Here is a 24,518-nt window from a genome sequence, read left to right as displayed (position 1 = left end):
AGGCCTCACCTGCCTCTTATGCAAAGCAGCCATGGCAGGCTTGATGCTAAATACAGGATTATCGGGCACCGACATCAACCCAAGTCTCTAATAGGATAAAGCCCCAGTGGAAAGAACACAAATAGACCTGAGCAGCTTGAAGACATCACACAGAGAACGTTGCTCTTCAGGCTAGCAGGGCTTCAACAAACCGGTAAGTTCCATGTGTCGTGAAATAGAGAGGTGCGCCGTGTTTAACCTGAAATAGGTGCTGGAAAGAATGATGGTCAAATGTGAATTACACACATTGTGTTTCGAACATGTTACTTCACATCAACCCGCCATCACTGTGGGAACTCGATGGGGGGTGAGAAAGCTTGAGCCTGTGTTTAAACCCGATTCACTGCCAGCTGGTTTCAAGCATGTTGGAGCGTTTGAATGTGTCGAGTCTGAACGTACCAGAACTGACGCCTTTCTTGGTTGCTGTTGATAATAGTGCTGACAATGGCAGTTCTCACGTAACTGCACCGATGAGAGGGGAAGAGTTTTATGGCGCAGTCCGACAAAAACGTTTTGAGTTCAGCCTTATTTATCTCAATATTAAAATGAGCCAAACATCAACTGGCACCAAAACAAGCTGTAATTTACTCATAGGCATTTGAACCTAGGATCATGATAAAATAGATTTATTTGAAAATTAAAGGGGTAACTGAAGCGGCTTTGACGCATTGAGACGTACATTTCAGTAATTTGTTGTGTTTGCACTGAAGGAAAAAGTGGGAGCGTCTCAATAACCGTGGATTCTGAGTCACGATAAAACTAAGAGTTGTTTACCTGATGACTGAAGGCAGAAGTGTTCGGTCATTGTAGAAGCTTATCTGCGTTTGAAATGAAGAAGAAATGTCAAAACAGTTGAAGCCACTCTGGCAGCATGCTAACGCTGCACGGGGCTAGCTGGGCTAACTTACTCACGCGCTCAAGGAAAGGGACTTCCGGACGGAGTTGACACCTACCGCTCTCAACATGGACGAAAAGTCAGCTTCCGGTCGTTTCCGGTGACGACGGCGCCTGAAAGGTGAGGTCTGCAGCCAGACGCCTCGCCAACACGCACACGTTTACCTGGCGTCACAGCGCCCCCTGCTGGTGGAAACGTCCCGAGGTGGAAACGATAGATTACTATCACTGAAATTCTGCTCATTTTTCATCCTAAATTCATGTTTTAATTTATAAAAATCATCGACTTATCCAGAGAAACTACTTATCTTCAAAAAGACTGTCTTTGATTTAATACAATCATTGTTATTTCTGCCATTCATTTCAAGTGTGTTGAGAGTGAGTTGAATTTGATGGTTTGAATAAGTCACTGAAGGAACTATTGTGTGGAGGAACCTGTGATGTGCTTGCAGGTTCCAGCTCCAGGATGCAGCTCCTGCTGAGTTTGGCTGTCGTCATGGCGACGCTGGGCCCCATCCAGCCGCAGCCAGTACCAGCGGAGGTGTTGAAGCGTGAGTTGGGGCCGCGTGCTTCGGTCCTGATGCTCCTGAACGTCTGGTCTCCAGCGTGTCTCCTCTCTGGACCGCAGAACTGTCCCTGGATGGGGAGAAGCTGGTGGGCGAGGAGCTGAGGGCGGCTCTGTACGGGGTCAAGCAGATGAAGGAGGTGATGTGGAGGAACGCGCAGAAGCACCAGCACCTCATGACCTCACTGGACCACAGCATCGACAAGAAGAAGGTGGGTGCGGAGGGAGGGAGGGAGCTGGTGAGCGGAGACATGAGGACGGTGTGTGTGTGTGTGTGAGGGCAGGGCGCGGCCCAGCTGGCCAGAGATGTGACCGACAAGCTGCAGGAGGCCGAGGAGCAGTGCCGGGACTCCCTGAAGGAGGAGTGGGAGGCCTGCAGACCCTGCCTGGAGGACGCCTGCAAGACCTTCTACACCTCCACCTGCCGCCGGGGATTCACCTCCTTCCAAGCCAAAGTACGAAGAGCAACCTGCAACCCTCCACCTCCACTCTCTCGCTCATGTCACCCGCATCTCCGCAGGTGGAGAACTTTTTCCGACGTGTTTCCAAGCGCTTCGGCCCCAGAGAGGCCGTCCCCGTGGAGGAGGAGGAGCTCCAGCTCCAGCAGGGCCCCGACGACTCGGACACGGCCGTGCTCCGCATCAAGGACTCCTTCAGCCACCTGGTCAGCAGAGTGGGATCTGTGGTCAGCCGCAGCGAGACGCTGGTCTCCAGGATGAAGGACCGGATGGACCAGGTCCTCCAGCAGGCCTTCCTCGGCAACACCAGCCTGCTGGTGGAGGAGGCTGCCTCCGACCCGTACAGCCCGGCCCGGGACTCGGGCTTCCTGCAGGGCGTGGGCCTGGACGAGGTTCTGGACTCCTTCTTCGACTTCGGGAAGAGCGTGGTGGAGGAGTTCGGAGCCGTGGTGACGCAGGTGTTCGACAACCTGCAGGAGACTGTGGAGGAGCAGGAGAAGAGAGGTGCGACGTCATGCCGGCGCCATGCTCACTTGACGGGACAGTCAGGAGTAGTGGTTCTGATCGGGTCATAAGTTCGCACCAGTAAAACTAAAGTAACTAAATACATGAACTGAAATCTGTCACTAAGCAAAAACAACTCAGGGGCATGAGACACAATACAGCATTTTACTAATTGTTCACTAGACTAACAACTGATCCTAGATCCTAGACCCACGAGTTGAAAATCAGTGGTTTAGGACAGCGTTTTTTCAACCGGACGTGAGCCGTGAGAGAGTGTCAGGTTTGCTGCTCTGGTGCACGGCGCTCCTCTTCCCACACACTCACAGCCAAGAAGCCGCTCACATGCGCAACGTCCTGCTGTTTTTAAAGCTGATGCGCCTCTAACTGGACCACACACTGTCACCACAGAACCATGGAGGGAGGGAGGGCGGGATCCTTGTGGGAGCCGCCACCAGGCCAAAGACTATCTGCACCACAAAACACTGGTTTACAACACGGAACGCTTTGATCTCCATATTAAAATAATAGTAATAATGAAGAGACAAGAAAAAAAAAACAGGTTCACTTGCTCAGTCTGCTGAGGTGGGGTCGCGGGGGCAGCCTCACCAGTAAAGAGGCCTGGACCGCCCTCTTCCTAGAAGCCAATATAACAACGTCATGACTCCTAGTTGGAACAGACTCTCGTGACCAGACGCTTCTGTCCCAGCAGCTGCAAACCTGCCTGGTCTGCTGAGGAGCAGGAATCTCTGCCGAGACCTCCGCAGGCAGACGTCCGAGTGCTGGCAGCTGCAGAGCCAGTGTGAGGTGTGCCAGGGAGACCTGCTCAGCGGTGAGGCTCCACCACCTCAGGGCCCGGGGCACCAGCCTCAGCTGACCCCACTGACCTCACCCTGGTCTGCAGAGTGCCCCAGCGTGCGGGAGCTCCACGGCGAGCTGGATGAAGCGTCGCAGCTGGTGGAGGTGTCCAGAGAGCAGTACGAGGAGATCCTGTCCATCGTCCAGCGACACACCGACGAGACGGTCACCTGGCTGGGCAGCATGGCGGACCAGTTCGGCTGGGTGGCTCGGACGGTGGCAGACCCGGGCGAGCCCAACATCATCTTCCAGATCACCAGGGTGAGTGAAGGACGGGCTCTGCTGTGTTTTAAAACACACTTGAAACATGAAGTTTTATGTTACTTTCCACTCAGAAATCCACCTTTTTCTTGTCCAAATACATTGTTTAAACATGGAGCTTGTGATCAGACACATCCAGATATCATTCCATCACCAACATGTTTGAGGTTTCTTTCCGAATCCCAGATATAAAATACATCATTTATGAGTTAAACACAGCCTCATCTGCCCTGTAGGTGGCGCCAAAGGGCAGCGAAGCAAACGCCTCCGAGTCAGAGACCAGAGTTGAGGTCAACATCTTCAACTCCTCTCCTCTTCTCCTGTCCGTCCCCGGGGAGCTGGACCTGCAGGACCCAGCCTTCATCCAGTACGTGACCCAGGAGGCTCTGAACAAGCACAAGGCGATGGTCAGGTGAGAGGAGCCCGAGGTTCCCCGGCGCAGGAGTCCGTCATACTCACCCTCCCTTCTGTCCACAGAAGCAGTGACGACGTCTGAGCTCTCGCTTCAGTCAGGTCTCCTCTGTAGCACCACTGTAAACACTTTCTGATAAAAGCTCAACATAAATAAAAGACCACTTTACTCGCAGGTAAATCTTTTATTTTTTCTTTTCTGTACAAAATCTTCTCACATACAGCATCAACACACGCCTACACAACCCGATGTTCCTCTGTCAGAGAGATGAAGCTCAGAGTTCCCGAGCAGGACCGGCCGGTTCCGTCCCGATGTCAGTGAAGCTTTTCCTGGATTCCTCAACATGATGGTGAAACACAGGAAGTTGTTCCATTGTTATTACTCTCCGTCAAGAGCAAGGTCCACCGACTGGTGCGGAGCTTGCTCTCCAGGGAGTGGAATTGGCCCTGGATGTTGGTGGTCCTGAAAGAGCCTCACTGCCACTGAAGAAGATCAGCGCTGCCCATGAGGGCATCGGCAGAGACCCCCGTGACCCAGACCCACCAGCAGAGGAAGGACAGTCTCCAGTCAGAATCTGTCAGCGGCTGGTGCAGCCGTGATCTCTGCCCCAGGGCCATCATCCTCACACTCCACTGAGTGAAGACCGCTCTAATGGGGACCCTCTCTGTGGGTCTGGGTCAGGACTTTCTTCGGGGTTTCTTGGCCGGCGACAAGGCAGCCATTCACAGGGCTCTTTGTCTATTCTGGGACGAGAACTTGCATCGCTATCCTGCTACCAATCATCATCATCATCATCAGCTACACCAGTCTCTTCTAGCATCAGTTAAAAATCTGTCAGAAAAATACACTGTGTGAATCAGAAGGGTCAAAACACGTTACTCTTTGAAACATTTATAAAATGTCGGAACACAAACTTTGATCACAATGAAGAGTTGGCGTCCCAGTCGTCATGCAAACCCCAGCTCTTCTCTCACACCCGACTAAAATACTTCGGTTTGATCTCCCACCCGCCCTGCTCCACGCCGACCCTGACCGCCGGGCGGTTCTTAAAGAAGCAGAGCCTAAAAGAGTCAAGTCAGACTCACGTCCGTGTGAAACGTGGCAGTAAAAGCAAAAGGGAGTCAGTCGTGGTAGCAGGACGTGCTACTGCCCACAGTGTCACGGTCACCTCCCTGATGGTCCCGGCGGGCCGGGGGTCGAGCCGGGCTCCAGCACGCCTGCTTCTGGATCCGGTCCCTGCTCAGCTCAGAGGTTGTCCCCGGGCTGGTACTGAGGCTCGGTGGCGGTGAAGTAGTCTTCCAGGAAGGACTGGATGTACTCGAAGGTGGGCCTCTCGTCCGGCTCCTTCTTCCAGCACTGCCGCATCATCTCGTGCAGCGACTCGGGGCAGCCCTGCGGACACGGCATGCGGTAGCCGCGCTCCACCTGCTCCAGCACCTCCCGGTTCACCATGCCTGCACACACACGACCGGGTTAGGGACCCGCTCGGCTGAGGGCGGGGAGACACACACCCTCCCACCGTGGGAGCGCAGGACCACATCATCTCACACCTGGATGGAGGGAGAGCATGAAGCCAAGTCTGTGGCTCAGCCGTCAAAATGAAATGCACTTTTACGGAAAATATCTGTGCTGAAACGTCGCCTCACTGACACTTTCTCGCCACACTTTTTCATCAACCCAAACTCTGCCAAGGTTCGACTGATCTTACGATCGATGCGATAAACAACAATGAAACAAGCGCGTTCCAGCAGCACTTTGACAATAAAAATGCAGATGCAAAACCACAAAAAGCAACATTAACTCTAGTTTCAGGTCAAATCCCGCCACGGCAAAAAAGGTCTTTTAGTTTTTATTTTCTAGTAGCATGTGTTAGCATCTCAGTAGCCATAACATTAAAAGATTCCACTCATCTGTATTGGCTACATGTTAACACGCCATCATCGTTTTCATCCATTTAAATCGCATATATTAACACTGAGTGCAATGAGCTCAAAGGCACAGCAGATGGCAGTAGCGCTACGAGTCACGGTAACACACAAAGAAGAGCGCAGGCAGGAAATGAAGAGAAAACTTCAGGACAGGTCAGTACATTTTGTCACCAAGGTGGATTTACTACAGATGTCTGACAATATGTCGTGTTCCGTGGAACAAAAAGTTGCCTTTTCTGGCCCTTTTAAAAGGAGCTGGTCACATGACGGGATGCGCTGTGTGGCCAGGGAAACTTTAGAACGTTGGTGAATCCATTCGAACCACCAAAGTTAGCTCACTCCCAACAAAGATCGGCCCATTCTGGAGTTATTGTGTTGACAGAAACAAACAGGCCAGAAACGCAAACGGACCCTCGGCTGATCAAAGACGGAGCCTCAAACAGCAGCAAAAGGGTTGACCATCTTCACGCTGCGGGACTGTCACCTCCAGCTACACCACGCCAGACTTGCTATCCACAGGACGCGGCGGCGGGAGCAGAGCTGTGCTTACAAAATGAACCCGGATCACAGCCGGACCTGCAGGCGGCGGTTGCGCTGCTGTGAATTCATTTGCGCATTTTCTTCTCCACCACAAAAGCCAATGGAGCCAGATGGCCCCCCCGACAGGGGACGTGACATATGGTGGTCATGGGCTGAGCGGCTGCAGTGCTGAGGGCGGACAGCAGGGGGCAGCATGCGGCGACAGATGGCGCTGAATCGAGCTCTCTCACCTGGATATGGAACTCTGCCTTTGGTCACCAGCTCGGTCAGGAGGATTCCGAACGACCACACGTCCGACTTGATGGTGAAGCGGCCGTACAGAGCGGCTTCAGGCGCCGTCCACTTGATGGGGAACTTGGCGCCTGCGTCAGAATGAAGCGCGTCAGCTGGAGCCTGGTGCCGAGGGCGCCGGCGCGCCGCACACCCACCTTGTCTGGCCGTGTACTCGTTGTCCTCGATGAGTCGCGCCAGGCCGAAGTCAGCGATTTTACACACCAGGTTATCGGCCACCAGAATGTTGGCGGCTCTCAGGTCCCGGTGGATGTAGTTCATCCTCTCGATGAAGGCCATGCCGTCTGCGATCTGTGGCCAGAACAAGACACCAGTGAAGGATGGAGCGAGACACAGCCTTTGATCCGCCACGTGTGACGGGTCCTCCCCAAAACTGGACCAGACAAGTCCTGCTTCCTCAGCGGGGAGGACAGGTTTGTTAACTTGGACTAAATCTAACTTAAAATACTGAGGACCTTTACAAAAAAGGACAGAGTCGTCTCTCCTTCTTGAGGAGGCTCAGGTCCTTCAACGTCTGCGGGACAATGCTGAGGAGGTTTTATGAGTCGGTGGTGTCCAGCGCAATTCTGTTCACTGTGGTTTGCTGGGGCAGCAGATTAAGGCGCCGGTCGAGGACGAAGAGGGGTCCAGGGAGCAGAGGGGGGCCACTAAACTGGTGGACTGAGGAGCTTCAGGCAGCTTAAATGAAGGGTGACAGCGAAAGCGTTCCTACCTGGGCCGCCATGTCCACCAGCTGCGGCAGCTTCAGGAACCTCCCATCGCCTTCCTTCAGGAAGTCCAGCAAGCTTCCTGTGAGGAGTCGCACACAAGACATACTCAAACCCAAGAGGCCGGATGACCGCCATGATCAGACACCATTTGTTCACGCAGGGGTCCAAAACCCAGGAAAGGTCAGTTGCGCACCTTTGCCCATGAACTCGGTGACGATGTAGATGGGCTCCTCCGACACCACGGCGTACAGGGGCACCAGCTTGTCATGCCGCAGCTTCTTCATGATCTGCGCCTCCTGCAGGAAAGCCTCCGGAGACATGGTCCCGGGCTTCAGGGTCTTGATAGCCACTTTGGTCGTGCCATTCCACGTGCCTGAGGAAAAGCACGCGATGGGTCAAGTGTTTGCTTCATCCAAGTCAGGCGCGTCAGACTGAAGGTTCGGGGGCCAAATCTGGCCCGTCCACTCATTTGCAGCGGCCCACACAGAACTCTGCTACAACTATGATCACCTCCACTTCATGTACTGATTTTGGGGTCACTGAGCCTCCCTCCTATGATCCAAAAGAAGAAGTTGGACTCCAACTTCCGGTTACAGCACTGTCACGAACAGAACTCTCAATATTGATCAGTGTCCTGCAGCTTCTGCCGGTCTAAAGCTTTGGCCCCAGAATGCTCTGTGTTTACGAATCATCAGGAAGACAACGGAAAGGAGAGAGATTCCTTTCGAAAGAAACAGGAATATATTGTGAGTTTCAATGACTTTGTGTTGCTTCTGTCAGGTTCTACAGGAACCGCATAGGAGTCTGACTCTGAAGACATGAGGACACTTTCAACAAAAGAGTCAGCCAGAGACGCGATGAGCCTCGTGACTCACAGGAGGCGATGGTTATTAGAAGGGGCCAAACTGAAGACACAACTGTGGTTTGCCTCTTGTTGTCTATCCTTGTGAGGACCTCTCCTGGCCATCACCCTTTCCCCAGCCTCTCCCCCTGAACCTGACCATCCAGAACACATGGCTCACCTGGACCAGGACTCGGAACCAAACTGAGACCCAGTTATTTTGAAGTTTGAACCCTCAAACTGAGGCTGATCCATGGAGTCGGGCGAAAGGTGTCCACCAGTATAGCTCAACACACACACAGTCCGGTGTGAGACACAAACGGTTGCACTTGTTATTGACCGCTCATGGCTGGTGAGAATCAATCTGGTGGGTGGTGATGGCCACAGGACTCTGGGGTTTAAAGAGCAGCTCCGCAGGGAAAACCAGAGCGCTTCAATGATCAGTCACTTCCTGGTGGAGAGCCACTTACTCACGCCCTGCTTACATACAATGAGCTGCAGCAGGAGACCCAGCGCTGCCGTCAGCAGGCCGACCCTCCCTGGTGAATCACGGTGACACAACCTCTTAGGATCCGGTCGGCCAGCAGAGATTTTGCGCTGCAAGTCAACGCGAGAGCAGCGAGGGAAGCGGGAGGAATTCCAGGGATAGCAGAGCGCAGGCTTGCAGGTCGGGGCTCGCTGGCTTCATGAAAGCAGGAGCGATGAAAGAGCCGTGCTCACTGAAAGGCCCCGTCTCACAGAGAGAAGTGAAGCGTAGGAGGACGGCGTGTGATTACTGAGCAGCGCCTCTGAGCGTGCACACTGAAATCATTATCAGAGTTCACATCAGTATGTGGGCCAGTGTGCCATCAAGACCGGGCCGTATTGGGGTCAGCCCTACAGGAAATTAACCATCCCATTGTTTACATTCCTGGCCACCAAAGCCCTTTAGATTTCCATGGCTGAGTGAGTGATCGGAGTCTAGTCCTCCAGCCGTCACGCTCCACCAGCTCAGCACACATGGCATGGGTCACGAAGATGCTTCGCTCATCACCTTGGTTTGGGTCCGATGACTGGGATTAGAACCCACAACCATTGCTCCTCCGTCGTGAGCTGACCAGGGTCCCACTGTGTTTAACTTCCCCAAGCAGGACACCCTGGTCGGACCGGGACTCCCCTTGAAACACAAGGCCTCTTACCCATCCAGACTTCTCCAAAGCAGCCCTGGCCCAGCTTCACCTCCAGTCGGAGAGACTCTCTCGGGATCTCCCAGGCGTCTTTAGCCAGACCCTGAGTTTGAGGCTTCACTGTCGGACACACCGTGGTCAGTCGGTAGCACAGCCCGTCCGCATGTTCTGAAACACAGAAGGACATTTAAGCCTCAGTCTTCCTCTGACCACAGAGCCAGCAGGCCCTTCACGCGTCGGAGCCGAGTCGCTGCTTCAGCCCCGGAGACCCATTTTGATGACTGAATGAATGAACTGAGGATTCCAGACGCAGCAACACTCCTGATTAAACAAGTCATGACAAACTGTTCTGCCTGGCAGTCGAGTTATGCGGAACAGGACTCGGGTTTGAGAGAGATTCTGCTCTGAACAATGCGTCCCAAACTCAGTCTCACTCAGGAACTGTTGCTGCGTGTCAAGCAGCAGATCCAACACTACTAAAGCCAGCCAAAGAGATAAGTTTCTCAGTTTGTCAAGCCCTTCTATAGTTGTAGTGCTGAGCTGTACTACAGTGGAGCATTGAATTCCCATCAGTGTCATCCTTGTGTCATCGGACAAAACCTTCTTGACCTACATTTCCGCCTTTAACTTCCTTTCCCACAGAGTTTTAAAAAGACATCAGTTTTCAGGCTTTGCCTCCTCTGAGTCCTCACATGTATTTTATGGATTTATAGCTCTTTATTTTTTGAATCTCACTTTATATCCATTTATAATAAAACAAGCAATACATAACAATGTTAGTATTATTTCTCTCAATTTTCTTTTACATATCTAGCTTAGAGCAAGTATAATAAATGTAAAAAAAATCCTTCAGATATTGCATTTCATTTAGTCATTTTAATAAAATCTATCATCGGATCGTATTAAAAATATATTTTTACACATTTCAGTCCATCAGTTTGCCTCCACAAAGTTTCAATAATAAAGTAAATTTTCTCTCAGAAATGGAAACTCTGAATTAATTTTTGCTGACGTTAAGAGCCAGAAAAGAAAGTGTGTCTCTCTGGACCTCAGAAGGAAGACGTGTGGCTCTAGTTGGTAGCAAACTGCTCTTGAAGTTTTGTGGAAAGATGGAATTCTGAAAAACCCAACGGAGGGTTGGGACTGTCACTATAAACGTCAGTGAGAGACCTTAATGCCTCTTTAAAGCGACACTGAATCATCAGAAATCAGGACCTTCTCCTCATCACTGGAGCCTGATGGAATCTTCAGGTGAGATCTGAGGCAGCCACTTGAAGCTCAGGAGTGGACACAGAGTCAGGAACAGATGGAAAATAATGTTGAGCAGCATTAAACCCCCGCAGATCCTCTGCGCCTGAATAATTCATGTGTCTCAACCAGAGTCCATGGCCGAATTGTTGAATAAAACAAGGGTTGGGATCGCAGCAGTCTGGTAAACAACATCATGTGAATCAAACATGAGCCGCGAGGAAGCAGAGTCCGGCTGTGAACAGCTGGTGGCATGAGCGCTGCCGCGGCGAGGACGGCTCACCTGTGTAGTGCTTGACCAGCTTCTGCAGGTTCTCAAACTGCGCCCGGGTGGTGATGTAGTACCCGCCGTTGTCCAGCTTTCGGATTTTGTAGTGCTTGACGTTGTCGCCCTTGACATCGTCCCAGTCCCGGATCGACAGCGAGTACGCGCCTTTGGACGAACAGGAGGCATCAGCATCCACAGCCTGGGTTTCGCTCACGTCTCTGACTCACCCTTGGTGGTTTCGCTCTCCCTCGCCAAGAAGGTTCCCCTCTGATTTCCCGGAACCAGCAGGAGACGCTCGGCATCTTTGCGGCCCATTTTGCCAAAATACCACCTGCAGAGCGCAACAGACAGGTCATGTGACTGAGCATGAGCAAAATTAAACCAACTAAATCTACTTCAGTGGCAAGTCAAGAGTTCCCAGCTCGTTCAGCGGTGAGCGAAGGATGTTGAAGAAAGGTCATGATGGTGAAGGAAGAGCTGAGCCAGAAGACAGAGCCCTCAGTACACCAGTGGCACCTGAGGTCACCGGCTTTATGGCAACCAGCGGCGGAAAATCCACCACTTTCCACCGAGAGTCTTGTCTCTCGGTCATCAAGAGTCATCATGGCGTGGTGACTCAGGTGGTCAGGTTGCACCCTTTGTCAGGTGTTCAGTGCGGAGGAGGCCCCGGGGCAGACCCCGGATCCCGAGGACGGTACAGGGAAGAGGCAAGTCTGGGACTTCGTCCGCTGCGGTCCAGCGGGAGAAACTGACTGACTGGATGGATGACGTTGCCGTTTGTCAGCCACTTAACTGGGCAAAGATTACATTCAACACGGCTGGTTTGTACACGACTTGCCGTTTACAGCTAAATATTTATCATCGACGACGGTTGAGAAACAGGAAACTGGGCCAGGACTGTATAAATAGCGGGGCCCCAGCGGATGAGCCGCCGCCGCCGGGACTCCAGTTCTCATCCTCCAAACAGGACGTCACTGTTGAGACTCCCTCTGTGTTTACACCATGAATGAGTGACAGTCATTTTCTCCAGCGCAGAGAGACTGACATGCGCATCACGTAACAAGAAGGAGGTCCTTACTCTTCTGCCTGGATGGAGTCGGCCGGGGCCACATAGTTGCTGGGGATGTAGCCTTTCTCTCCGGTGTTGATGGAGCGCGCCTCCCACCAGTCGCCCTCCCTGCAGAGCAAACAGAGGTTCAATCTAGAACGAATAAACCGATGACAACAGACAGATGAAGGTCATCACCTTCTACGAATCACTTCCACTCATATCATTCTGCTCTCGGGGACGTCTATGATACAGTGACACACAGCTGAACCGAGCCCGGAAACACACACAGTCTTGCTCTAAACACACAAACACAGTTGTGTTTGGGATCGAAGACACGCGCTCAGCTCATGGCTTTAAACTGAGGAGGATTGTTAAATTGATTTGTGCCGTGTCCCATGATGGAGGCACTTCCTGTTGAGAAGCCACAACGCAGAAAAAAAAAAACTGTCCTGCAATTGAAAGTAGTTCTGAGCCCCTCAGATGTTCGGCCTGCAGTCAACGGCAACACTGATTTACAGGCCACTGTTTAAGCCCCACAGAAACAAGCAGCATGAATGGAAATCTTAAGAAGCTTGGATCAACACTAAACACTAAATCTATCCAGAAATCACAGCGCAAGGACAGAGCAATTTAAACACAAAAATATTTTAATTAAATGCCAATTAAATGTCATAAAATTAATTAAACCTAGAATGAATCCTCAGTGAAGGCCATCACAAAACTGCCATTCACCAGCATCAGAATGATTTTTGGAAATCATGTTGTCAAAATAAAACACTTACTTCACGATCATTTACAACATGTTTTCTATTAATATATGTATATATAAATTTTTAATTAATAAATATTTTGCTAAAAATTAGCCAAACAAAGCACAGAGTGGCGACGGGTTCTGGGTATCGGATGGCGGTTCCGGTTCAGTCAGAGCCATCATCAGGATCATGCAAGGCCTCTGCATGTTTGTGTGCCCGCTAAGACTCACAAACTCTCCCTCTCTCTGGTCTCTGGTCACTATGGTCACATTTCAACATGCCTTCAACATTGCATATAGATACACCACAATACCAAATATAAAGTTTGTAAAAAAACGTTCTTCTTGGAAGTCATTCTGTCTCTTCACTGAACCTTTTTCTCTTTGCAAAGACACGACTGTTTCCTAGTCATTTTGAGAGCATGTGGGTTAAATTTGGGCTCTCAAGTGACTGAGGCTTAACCAAGAGAATTTTTCAAAATAAAAGATCCTTCAGACAGATCATACACAAAACGCAAATAATTAATTATTTCCTGTGCGGTACCAGTTGATCCACGGATTGGATCTAAATGACTCTTCAAAGCGGCCGAGCGCTCGCGACGATCGCAGCGCGGGTGAACTGGACGTTTCAACCCCGAGCAGGAGAGGAGGACGCGCGCGCAGATAATGAGAACAGATGGCCCATTAGAGGAAGTCATTAACCCAGACAGATTTCAGCCTCAATATCGGACCTGAATAGGAGGAGGGATTAAAAACCCACACGCGTGCCACTTACACAAACATCAACACAGCAGGACATTGTCTGCAGTTCGATAAGCACTCACGTGTTGTTGATGATCTGGAAGCGATCCCCTTTTTTGAACGACAGGTCGTCCGCCGTCCGCGCTTCGTAGTCGTACAGCGCCACGAAGAACGTCACGCCGCCTGAGCCGGGAAAACCAAGTTAAACACTGACACCTTATCAAACTAAACCACTGCGAAAGACGGAGAGGATAAAAATCATGGAATATGTTTGAGTCTAACGTAAAAATGTCATAATAAAAGATGGAGACAAAACGTTGAAACAGTTTTAGAAACCTCAAGGTCAAGTGAAAATTACAAGATTATAAGTTTATATTGGGGAGGAAAAAAAGGCTTACACACAAAATGAAACTAAAACCTCACCATTAAATGTTTGCATCATGAGAATAAGCATCCGTAAATGAGTTCAAAGTTCATATCATGAGACAAAGGTCAATGTTATGGGTGAAAAATCACAAGATACGCAGTCACAAATGTGCTGCTCAGCAGCCCAATAACAAGATTAGGAGTTCTCATGGTCAAAATCTGGAGATAAGAAGTGTTTTATAAGAACAGAACCGTGAGATGGATGGTTCTTCAACAGGGCAGTCATCATGAGTCAAGTTCATATCATGAGATTAAGGACTATGTTATGAGTCAAAAGTCACAGGAGAACAGTGATAAAAACATGAGATTAAAAGTGCTTTTATGAGGACAGAACGGTGAGATAAATGGTCTGTAAACAACAAGGCAGCAAGGTAAAGTACAGACAGTAACATCTTGACAGAGCATGAGGCAAAGTCATGAGAAAAAGGCAAAACTCTGAGCCAAAATGCAAGAAGAACCACCGGCAGCAACATTAGAGAGAGCACAAGCGTCACAATCTCTGATGGGAAAAACCTCCTTCCTGAAGACGACTGATGAAATTATCCAGGCGGGATTAGAAGCCTGGGCTCAGATTATTGAGAGTGGGTCAGGGACAGCGGGGCGTGCGTCCATTACTGTCAGCACAGAGGCAGGGGGAGGGGTCTCTGTGTTGCGTTCATCAGCATATTTATTTACATCACTTCCCCTCTTTGTCTCGGACAATTGTGCGAGCCAATCACTGCTGGCCTGTTTGAATGAGGCCCCTGAGTCGGAGCATTTGATGCTGGTAAAGTCGTAAATCAATGTTTATTTTGCAATGTACCCAGCCATTTCCTTGGTGACACAATGATACAAGCCTTAGATGTCTCAACTTTAAATGCAGTCGGGGAGTGAAGTTTGTGTTAAAGAACCGGAGCAGCCTTCCACCAGGGAGGAAACTTGAAACCAGCCAGGCACTGACGTCTTTCAGTGGCAACCACAAGTAGATTTCCCAGCCACATGACAGAGCCACGCTGGTTCGGGCTCGACCTTGAAGTTCAGCCTCAGATGTCTAATTTGCACGACATCTGTTCCTCGTAAAGTTCACGTCAGTTCGACTTCAGAGTGCTGCGGTGAGCCTCACCTGTGATGACGCCGGGGAAGGGACTGCTCACGGCTACCGAGGTGAAGGAGGTGGAGGCGCCGCCGAAGGGAGTCATGATGGAGGAGGCTCCGCCGAAGGGAGTCAGTGAAGCAGCGTGGCTGTTATAGCTGTTGTTGTGAGTCTTCATGGCCGGGGACTGACCCATCATGGTGGGCTCCGGCCCGTAGTGGCCCAGATGGGCATTGATGGGCGAGGCGTTGGGGTTATCTGGTCGGTACTTTAGCGCCGAGTCCTTGTCCTCTTTACTCTTGACGCAACCCATCGTCCAGCCTGTGCAGAGAGAGAGAGACGCGTTCAATATTGACAAGACAGAACCAGTCATTTTATAACTCCATGAACAGATCGATCCCACCATGTGATCACAGAACCCTGGGACACTTTTCTTCCTTTTCTTAACTCCGCTGTCCAGAAAACAAAAGACCCGCGAGCCAACCAATGACGTCACACTTCCCAACAAAAGCATGAGGAGCGGACCAGGCAGGAAACTGGATCCCTGCTGCCTGTGGCCGTCCACTCTCCCCCTGTATCACAGCATCGCTGACAAGGATTGAAGAGGCTGAAAGTGCTCACCAGAGATGCCCTCCTGAACTCCCTGACACCCGAGACGCCCTTCTTTCCAAGGACAGGGCGACTTCACCTGAAGTCTTTGATTTCGAGGAAGATTCATGATTCAGAGCAACGGGTTTGCATAAAAAAAAAATTGGAGGAGGAAATGCGATGCGATTCCAAAGTAGGGAAAATACTTTCCATCTTTGAAAATCAATCCAAAAGGGTGACGGGTCGGAGCCGCACTGTCTGAATCTGACTTATTGATTGGCCAGAACTTCTCCAATCGAACAAGAGCCCAGAGGCCTGAAGCGAAGCGTCATTGCACCAAAGCTTGAGATGACGCAGTTGTTATTATTGTAACAGTGTAACCTAAGTGGGTCCTGAACAAAGCAATAGCGTGAGTGTTTGCAAGATCGGCCCAGGAGTTCAACCGGTCACTACTGACTGCCATATAAAAGCGAGGCCGCCTCTGCTACTGATGGCCACTTGCTTTTCATACATTTGATCATGTGGGATTTCATCTTTAAAAAGAGATTGTTGTTCTGAAGGGGTCGCCACGCTAGTTAAGTTGGTGGAAACCCTGGATAGGTGCGTTGATTTTTCGCGACTAGTTCCTCGTTTTTCCATTCATATTCCGGCCGTTTCTATCCTGTCGCTGAGCTCACGTCACCAGCGGAACAGGTGACTACATGGCCCTTTGTCATTGGCTGAGGGTGAAGCCACGAGCATTGTGGAAACTCAGAAAGCAGCGGCTTGCAGCGCTGCTTGGGAAACTTGCGAAGGAGAGTAGCATTTGTGATGTAAATTAAACGTGAATTTGGTTTAATAAAAAAACTAAATCAGACACGGGGTGAAGCGAAATTGAGATTTTTTTTAGCGATTTATTGTGCAGACCGAGTAGGTGACAGGAAATATGGAATAAAAAAAAAACTTATGCTGATGCTATAATTAACGTTGCCACGAAGATGAGCAGTGACGGTTCTGTTGTGGCATTACAGCCGTGTGGCGTGATGGGGCATAAATCAGCGTAAGGAGCAGGATAAACATGGCTCTCACCTCTGACCCCGTCTCGTCACCGGAGCCGGCGCTGCCTCGGCACGTCTGAAAACCCTAATGCCTGGCACTGAACGCCGCGCTAGTTCAAGTTAATTGCTATTGACTCAAAGAAAACAAGGTGAAGGAAGGCCGTGCAGCGTAAGTGGTGTGTCAAGAGCTGTAATCTTCTGCAAGAGCAAACAGTCCGGGGAGTGGAGAGCAGCAGGGCGGCTGCGTGTCCATGTTTTCATCACAGATATTAGCCGACGCCGTCAGTGACGACAGAGACACGCACGGCGGATTCTCCAGCTTCCAAGTCATATTTGAATATTTCCCGCATTAACTCGATGCTGAAGTTAACTTTCTGTCTCTAGTCATTCAGCAACAGGCGACTTGTCGACCTGACGTGCGGTCATCTCACCCTGTGCCAACGGAATGTGGCAGCAGATTATAGAACGTGGATTAGGACAAGCACCACTGACTCCAGTTCAATATCCAGTTGGCAGTTTTTGTCAGTAGCACGAGGGGCAACTGCTGAAGAGTTGGGATCAGAGGGGTCTGATTCGGATGGGATTACAGTCAACTAACTTTCCATTCTCATCACATCTCCCCCAAAACTCAAGTCACTGATTCGGATGTTTCACATAGTTAACATGTGAATATAGTTTTTACCAGGGATGCACTGAACTGAAAATCTGAAGCTGAAGCCAAAGAACATTTGAAATGCCTGGCCAAATACCAAACAATACCGAATATCCAATGTGGTTAATTCCGTCTTAAATTCTAGCTGATAGCAAGTGTTACTGACCAGCGACCTGCTGGACAGTGCATCAGTCAACAAGTTAAGATCATTTGAAGGACAGACTCCTGCCACCTTGATGGAACCTTCCAAACAACACCCCCAAGTTATGCAGAATTCCACAAAAGAAAATGTACCACCTGTTACTTGCAAGCTAAAAGAAAGGCCACGGGGGAGACCCACACCAAGATGGATCGGTAGGATCTCTAGGGAGGCCGACACAGGACTCTCTCTGGAGACACTGGTTGGGAATCAAAGTCACTCTGCTTCACCAAGTCTTTGAGGAAGGAATTCAAGTCGCGGACGGCGCTTTCAGGTGGTCTGCACACAAGGGAAACTGAAGCCCCTTCAGTCGTCAGTGAAAAGAGTTGGTTTGAATGGTAATCTCTTTGGTCATATCATGTTACATCACCACAGGGTTTCACTAGGGGGCTACTTTAAACATGGCCGCAGCAGAAAGCGTGGTGTTCGAAGAAAATGCTGTAGAGCTCTGGCCCTCACCCTCAATGGAAGACAAAAGCTGTGCCCCTCCAGGAGATAAAAAGCTCTTTTGTCACGGACCTAGCATTAGCAGCCTCCACCCAGCTCACAAAGAGACCTCATACACATGCTAAGTCAGAGCCGTAAATATGCTAATAGAGGGATCAGGAAACAGCTGGGAGTCAAAGAGCCCCACAATCAATCAAACCATCCGGATCAATACAGACTCACCAGACAATGGCTGCATCTCCAGAGAAGATCTGCCGCTCTGTGACTCACAATGATGCGACTCAAGATTTTTAAAATTCGCCAAACAATGAGCAATAAATGGACGCCTTTTTTGGAAGCACGTGGGAGAAGAGTATTTACTGCTGAGCCAGGGGCCATATGAGTTTTATGTTGCAGAAATGTTTCACCTTCCTGGGGCCACAATTTTGAACTGTCAGGGGCGAACAAAAGCACTCCTTTAACAGGGGATGTGAGGCTGGAGAAGCGCAACTCATCCCGCCTTACATGGAATTCCCGCCTCTCCCCTATTTGCTTTAACACCATAACCTTTGTAGGTTTTGGGGGAACTTTTAATTTGTATTATAATCCACTGCTGGCCACTTGAAATGACTGGGCAGGCTGGATTTTGCCCCCAGGCCTCGAGTTTGCTCTAAGTCTACTTAGGAATGAGGCTTAGTTTGTGTCACAAAGTACAATGCTTACATGTACTTGTACACGGTGTACTGTCGTCACAGTAGTAATACTGAATCACCACATGATTAGCAAAGTTGAGATCGACTTCCAGAAGTTGTTCCCACAATGTCAAAAAGACTGCAAAATCCAAAAGAAACTTCAAAGTTCCAGGCTGTGTCGGAGAAGACGGGAATGCAAATGAGGCAGGGGTACAGTGCAGGAGCCCACTGAAGCCCCAGTATGAGCTCCAACACATGCTCACCTCATCCAAGGACGAGCGACGGGCAGCGTGCCAGACAGCCAGTTATGCCATGTCAGATTAAGAAGACACATGCTGCTGCTTCCCACAGGGGCCGCGACACAATGTTGGGGAGCAGCGGGAGGTAAACGCTTGTTCAGGCTCAGGCAGGATCCCTGTGAATTAAAGTGCATCCTGTCGTGACGCCAAACTGTTACACCTCAATAGTTACACGCTCAGACTGGAAACTACTCGGATACAGTTCAGTATTTAATCACTGGATGTTTACAAACCACACGGAGGAGGCCAGACTCCGCGACGGACCCGGATAGAGGAGGTTTAACTTGGTTCTGGAGGGAGCTGGCGCGGACATGTGTGAAGGTTTGCTTAGCCGATTAATCATTAGATTTCCAAATAACAGGGGAGAGCAACAGAGCCGGAGTGTGAGTCAGGAGGAGACAGAACATTAGCACCGGCTCTTGTTTGTCACATTCGCACTGCAGTATTCCCAAACCTCTCCGACTGATATGCCTTCACAGAACCAGAGCCACACACAAATGAATCTAGTCTTTCTTCAGGGGGGGGTTTATAAGCGGCTGGGAAGACAGGAGTGAGTCTAATAACCACGCTCTGGCTTGGAAGTATGAGAGAAACCTACAGTGACGCAGCTTGGAAAAGTTGGCTCACAAATACACCTAAAATATGACGAGTACATGTTGGCTGAGAACTTCAAAGGTCATCTGAAGGTGAACCGGAAGACAAACTGAATGTTGGACTGCTACCCAAAAGATATGTCCTTCTCTGAGAACAGCCTCCATGTTGTAGATGAGCTACAAGCAAAGCTTGGCAAAACCAGGTGCCACTTTCATTGTGGGACAACCACATATGCTTCCTTTCAACCTCAAAAACAACCATAAACTTCAGTTCCATCGACACATACTCGGGGAATAAGAAGCATGTGAGTTGTGTTGATTCATCTCAGGAGCACTTGGCTCCAAAGATTTATCTGCACTGAACTTGTTTGACGTTCAGCACGACGCTACAAGTCGAAACGACAGCACCGGTCAAAATGTTTGAGCAGGTCTGTGTTTCAAACATCAATCATTGACGCCTCTGAGGGAGCGGCAACGCAACCTTTGAACTCTTGCACAACACCAGTCACGAAGGAAGTGTAGAACCTTCAGTTGAGCTCCACGAGAAGGAAGAACTATGAAAAAAAATATGTGAAGATCCTAATCAACAAGCGCTAACGTGAGGTAGTTTAAACTGCTGAAAATGGCAGAGTATTGCATCTTGAAAAACCTCCACAGTTCGGGCCACTGGCAACAAACCAAACTTCAGGCTGGAGGTGGCTCACTTCCTGAGACCCTCACTGGGAGGGAGTTTTCAAACCGTGAGTTTGAAAGCCTTTTCTGGCTCAGCTCCTCCGTCATCACGATGGTGAGCCTCAGCTAACAATGTTAAAGGATGAACCCTTTCTTTCTCGTGAGATTAATGTCACACTCTGGAGTGGGCCTTTCTCATACCGGCGACGGACTCAGATCGACAGGTAATTAAAAGCCGTCTCATGATGACATCATCTATAGGACAGTGATGGAATCCTGAGGTCACTGGGACGTCAACTCATGAGTCCAGTGAAGGTCACACAGTCACAAGTCCCACAGCTCACCTTCCAATAGCAAGTACTGTAGACGCAAGAATCTGAATTGTGACTCATGTTAACCTCAGTCACCTTCAGAAACAACAGACATCCACAGGGTCCACTCAGTTCTGTTTACATCCTCAAAGAAAAGCCCCTTCAACAGCAGTGGATCGGAACCAGCCTCCGCCGAGAGGAGCTGTAATGTCACATCTATATCTGCGCTGGCCCCGAGGCCGGCGGGAGACACTGCCCATGACCTCATAAGAGAGAAAATAGCGGTGGCTGTAAAGCATCAGTGAAGCGGAACAGAGTCATTTTGCTGCCACACACTCGCAGCCGCACGTCGGGGCTTCAGGGCAGCGTGCCACCGCTGCCAATCACCGTCAGGGGGAGGGAGGAACTTCCTTCCGAAATCCATTCATGCTACTGAGGCCACCTGCTGTGCCTGTCAACCGGGGAGAAACGCAGCAATAAAACAGGCGCTTCTCTTTATATTCTTCTGAGGTTGGCGAGTTCAGCAACGCTCATCCTGTGTGGAAGCTTCTGGACCATCAAAGCACCCAGTTGTTCCTGATCCAGTCCATATACCAACAAGAACATGCCGCTGAAAAGCTTAGTTAGCATCACACGTGGAGCACAAGTATTGGCTCAGTCTGAGGGACAATCTTGGTGTGAGAACTTGTGCTTCCATGGACCATCGTCTCATGACTAACAAGGAGGGGTGAGGTGAAATGAGAGGTTCTCAGAGGTGATCAGGAGGCTAGTGGTGATCAGTTCAACTCCAGTCCATGAGGTCTTGCCAACACCACCTGTTGGTGCTCCTCAGCCCTGTGCCAGCAGCCCAGCTGTGAGTCGGCCCGGCCAAGTGGGACTGCACCAACACAGGGATTTACCACGGAGCAGGAGGATTACTGCGGCCCCGGGGAGTACAACCTTCCCACATGCAGACACACACCGAAGGCAACACCTCAGCACTGACACGTTAAGAGTCGGTACGTTAGTCCTGAAGCGGGGGGGGGGCCCGGGTGAGGCTCGGAACCGAGCCTATCCAACTCGTGAATGGGTCAACATCCACCACAAACTCTGAATTAAATCTGCCTCACCGACTCAAAACCAGCACCGCGGTGTCACGGCTGCAAAGTTAGCGACATAAAGATTGACTTCAACACCCGCACAAAAGTTTAAGCGACCGTTCCCAAACTTTTGTTGTGGCCGGTGCGACCAGGCCTTTGATCTGGTGAGGAAAATGCGACTCCTTTTCCAGTGTTTTCTTACCTTAAACGCGACCTTTACACCGTTGTCCTCGGACTACATGCGTCCCGCGGTTGTTTCGGGTTGTCGTGGCTCTTTTTCGCGTCGATAAAATGGAAGGAGCCGGTCAGGCGCTCTCAAACGTGGACGCTCAGCCCTCCGTCCGTCCCATACCGATCCACCACTTCCCTCGTCCGAAGTCCTCCGCGAGGAGCCGAGAAACACCGACGAGAGCTCGCTCGGCGTGTCGGTGTGGTGCTGCTGGGGAGCAGAAAAGAGGAGCACAACGGCTGGAATATCCAGAGGCGGGCGCCTGCTGCTGGGCCAGTGCGTGTCCGGGAAGAGGCACAACAATAGCCGGACCAGCACCGGGGAGCGGACGAGGGAATGGTGCTGCGTTCAAGAACTCACCGCGCACTCGTCATTTTAGTTTTACTTTTACAGCGCCTGAAAACAAAAAGTACACACAACAAAACGGACTGCTAGAATCGCTTTTGCGCTGTTTTATGTTCCCTTAAGCCACATTCAAACGGTTGCCTTAGATGAGTGCGTTAAAAATGTTCAAATAAATCACTACTTCCATCACAAAGAGCATTTTCACGACTAAAATCTACCTCTAAGAATGTTTAAACGTTATGTTTAATTGTAAAACATCACAAATTAAAATTAAAATAAACGCAATTGTGACTCATTTACACCACACAGGGCCATCGATGAAGCGTCCAAATTCTTAACACTCTAATTTCCAACGACACGTAAACGCATCTGCGTCTGCTATTGAGCGCTCCCCGCTGGTGTCCAACATGGCCGACATCAGTGACACAGATTAAGGACAGATCCACTCTTTTAATCCTGTAATCACGCCGTATAGTTTTGTTTTTTAATTTAGACTCCACGGTAAACCAAATAATGTCTCCAGACAAGTTTCCCAACCAAACACTGAACACCGAGAAAGATGTATTTTGGCGCCACCTGGATTCCAAAAGGGGCTTGAAAGGCTGTGTGTGGCCCCGGGACACGCATCTTTATTTATAGCCTTGTGTGTCTGAAAGCTTTCAGTGTCTGAGCGACTGTTTAGGCTCAGAGGGAAGCCAACCACTCCATTCTTTATTTGCATATGTGGCGATATTGATTATCTAGAGATATACACAGTGACAATATTTTAAAATGGAGGCAAACATGTGGAGTCATTTGAGGTCACAGGGGAGCACGTCGAGACTATACTTTCACGTCTGCTGGGGAGGATTATTTTGATGATTATTTTATTTTTAATTATTATTTTATGGGGTTTTAAAAGTGGGCCAGAGTGTGTTCGTGATCTAAACAGTCCAAACAAATGAACTCCCCTAAGGTGAGTTGTCCAGTTGAAATTCATTGTTTAGTTAATGCAGTAGAACATTCTCTGAATACTAGTACTACTACCATTTTTCCAGCAGTGAGACGCCCACTCTGGTTGTGTAGCATCACGTGAATCTACTCTGAAGAAACCGCCACGCAACAGTGTCCACTGAAAAACAAATCAGTTTAATATGCCAAAATAAGAGCAACCAAGTTGGTGCTCCAGACTGCCTCGATTTACCGATGATCTACGTTCCCACCCTCACCTATGGTCACGAGTTTTGGGTCATGACCGAAAGGATGAGATCACGGATACAAGCGGCTGAGATGAGTTTCCTCCGCAGGGTGGCTGGGCGCACCCTTAGAGATAGGGTGAGGAGTTCGGTCATCCGGGAGGAGCTCGGGGTGGAGCCGCTGCTCCTCCACATCCAGAGGCATCTGATCCGGATGCCCCCTGGACGCCTCCCTGGGGAGGTGTTCCGGGCATGTCGTACCGGGAGGAGACCCCGGGGAAGACCCAGGACTCACTGGAGAGATGATATCTCCGGTCTGGCCTGGGAACGCCTCGGGATCCCCTGGGAAGAGCTGGAGGAGGTTTGTGCGGATCGGGAAGTTTGGGCTTCCTTGCTCCGAATGCTGCCTCCGCGACCCGACCCCGGATAAGCGGCAGAAGGAGGTGAAGATGTCAAAATAAGAGCAGCCAAGTTGGTGCTCCAGCTGCCGCGTGAGTCACCGTTAATCTGCTGACTCAGCGGCCCAGATGTACTTTAGATGCCATAAAGTTTCAAAATAATGTCTCCCAACTCCACGCGTCCCCGGAGACTGAATGCGGGCGGAGAAACTTGGAAGTGAGTCACCGAGTCGGTGCTGAATCCGCATGTGGGGCCTGCTGCGGACGCAGAGCGCTCTGCTGCCCTCTAGCGACTCCTGGTGGAAACTGCCGCGCAGTTGGACCAAAACAAAGACATCCATGACGTGGGCTTTTGAAACCACTTATTATGACGACCTTCGAATGTGGTTGCGCTTTAAATAAGCGTAGTAAAATCAGCATATCATAGACTAAATACTACGCTATACGACCGACCTAAATGACTAATAATTTGAATAAATACAACAATAGACAGACAGACAGACAGGATTCTAAAGTTGAGGCGGATTTATTTTTAAAGAATATATTTGTGTTGATAGCTCTTTAGAGTAACATATTTGTCATGATTATTATAATGTTTTATCACCAAAAACTCCGCTTTTGTCTCAATCTTTTTAGCACTGGAACAGGTTATATGTGAGTTATATTCAATTCTAAACAGCTGCTGTCATATCTTCTATTTAAGTCAATGTCTTTGAAACATCAACGTAACACTGAAAAAATCTTAGATTACAAATATAAGCGGTGTGGGACACATTTCCTGTCAGCCCTCATGACTTGACCT

The 24,518-nt window shown here is 49.9% G+C and overlaps 2 protein-coding genes across 3 annotated transcripts; one reads left to right on the top strand and one right to left on the bottom strand.

Moving 5' to 3' along the window:
• The first annotated feature begins 61 nt into the window (after positions 1 to 61).
• clul1 (clusterin-like 1 (retinal)) lies at positions 62 to 4,162 on the top strand. Of its 2 annotated transcripts, none has more exons than XM_053882227.1 (9): positions 62 to 193; positions 1,386 to 1,484; positions 1,562 to 1,710; positions 1,783 to 1,953; positions 2,019 to 2,460; positions 3,170 to 3,289; positions 3,362 to 3,576; positions 3,813 to 3,988; positions 4,054 to 4,162. In XM_053882227.1, exons 2-9 carry the CDS (start codon positions 1,400 to 1,402, stop codon positions 4,070 to 4,072), a joined length of 1,377 nt encoding a protein of 458 aa, XP_053738202.1. In that variant the 5' UTR covers positions 62 to 193; positions 1,386 to 1,399; the 3' UTR covers positions 4,073 to 4,162. The 2 variants fall into 2 exon arrangements, with proteins under 2 accessions (XP_053738202.1, XP_053738201.1); XM_053882226.1 differs by having other exon boundaries at positions 3,167 to 3,289.
• Positions 4,138 to 22,123, bottom strand: yes1 (YES proto-oncogene 1, Src family tyrosine kinase). Its single transcript, XM_053882225.1, has 12 exons — positions 21,772 to 22,123; positions 15,052 to 15,342; positions 13,607 to 13,706; positions 12,059 to 12,157; positions 11,208 to 11,311; positions 10,996 to 11,145; positions 9,477 to 9,632; positions 7,651 to 7,830; positions 7,460 to 7,536; positions 6,885 to 7,038; positions 6,687 to 6,818; positions 4,138 to 5,442 (listed from the first exon to the last, which is right to left on the bottom strand). The coding sequence occupies exons 2-12, from the start codon at positions 15,332 to 15,334 to the stop codon at positions 5,234 to 5,236; spliced, it is 1,644 nt and encodes a 547-aa protein (XP_053738200.1). The 5' UTR covers positions 15,335 to 15,342; positions 21,772 to 22,123; the 3' UTR covers positions 4,138 to 5,233.
• Between the last annotated feature and the right edge of the window lie 2,395 nt (positions 22,124 to 24,518).

Source organism: Synchiropus splendidus, chromosome 13, assembly GCF_027744825.2.
Source record: "Synchiropus splendidus isolate RoL2022-P1 chromosome 13, RoL_Sspl_1.0, whole genome shotgun sequence".
Lineage (NCBI taxonomy): Eukaryota > Metazoa > Chordata > Actinopteri > Syngnathiformes > Callionymidae > Synchiropus > Synchiropus splendidus.
Note: the sequence above shows the minus strand (reverse complement) of the source record. Positions and strands in the feature narration are given on the sequence as shown.

Coding starts and splice junctions, on each gene's coding strand:
- clul1 (XM_053882226.1), top strand. CDS start 1,400: ATGCAGCTCCTGCTGAGTTTGGCTGTCGTCATGGCGACGCTGGGCCCC. Junction 1,954..2,018: donor TCACCTCCTTCCAAGCCAAA/GTACGAAGAGCA, acceptor GCATCTCCGCAG/GTGGAGAACTTTTTCCGACG. Junction 2,461..3,166: donor GGAGGAGCAGGAGAAGAGAG/GTGCGACGTCAT, acceptor CTTCTGTCCCAG/CAGCTGCAAACCTGCCTGGT.
- yes1 (XM_053882225.1), bottom strand. CDS start 15,334: ATGGGTTGCGTCAAGAGTAAAGAGGACAAGGACTCGGCGCTAAAGTAC. Junction 7,537..7,650: donor CACCGAGTTCATGGGCAAAG/GTGCGCAACTGA, acceptor GACTCCTCACAG/GAAGCTTGCTGGACTTCCTG. Junction 5,443..6,686: donor AGGCAGAGTTCCATATCCAG/GTGAGAGAGCTC, acceptor GTGTGTGTGCAG/GCATGGTGAACCGGGAGGTG.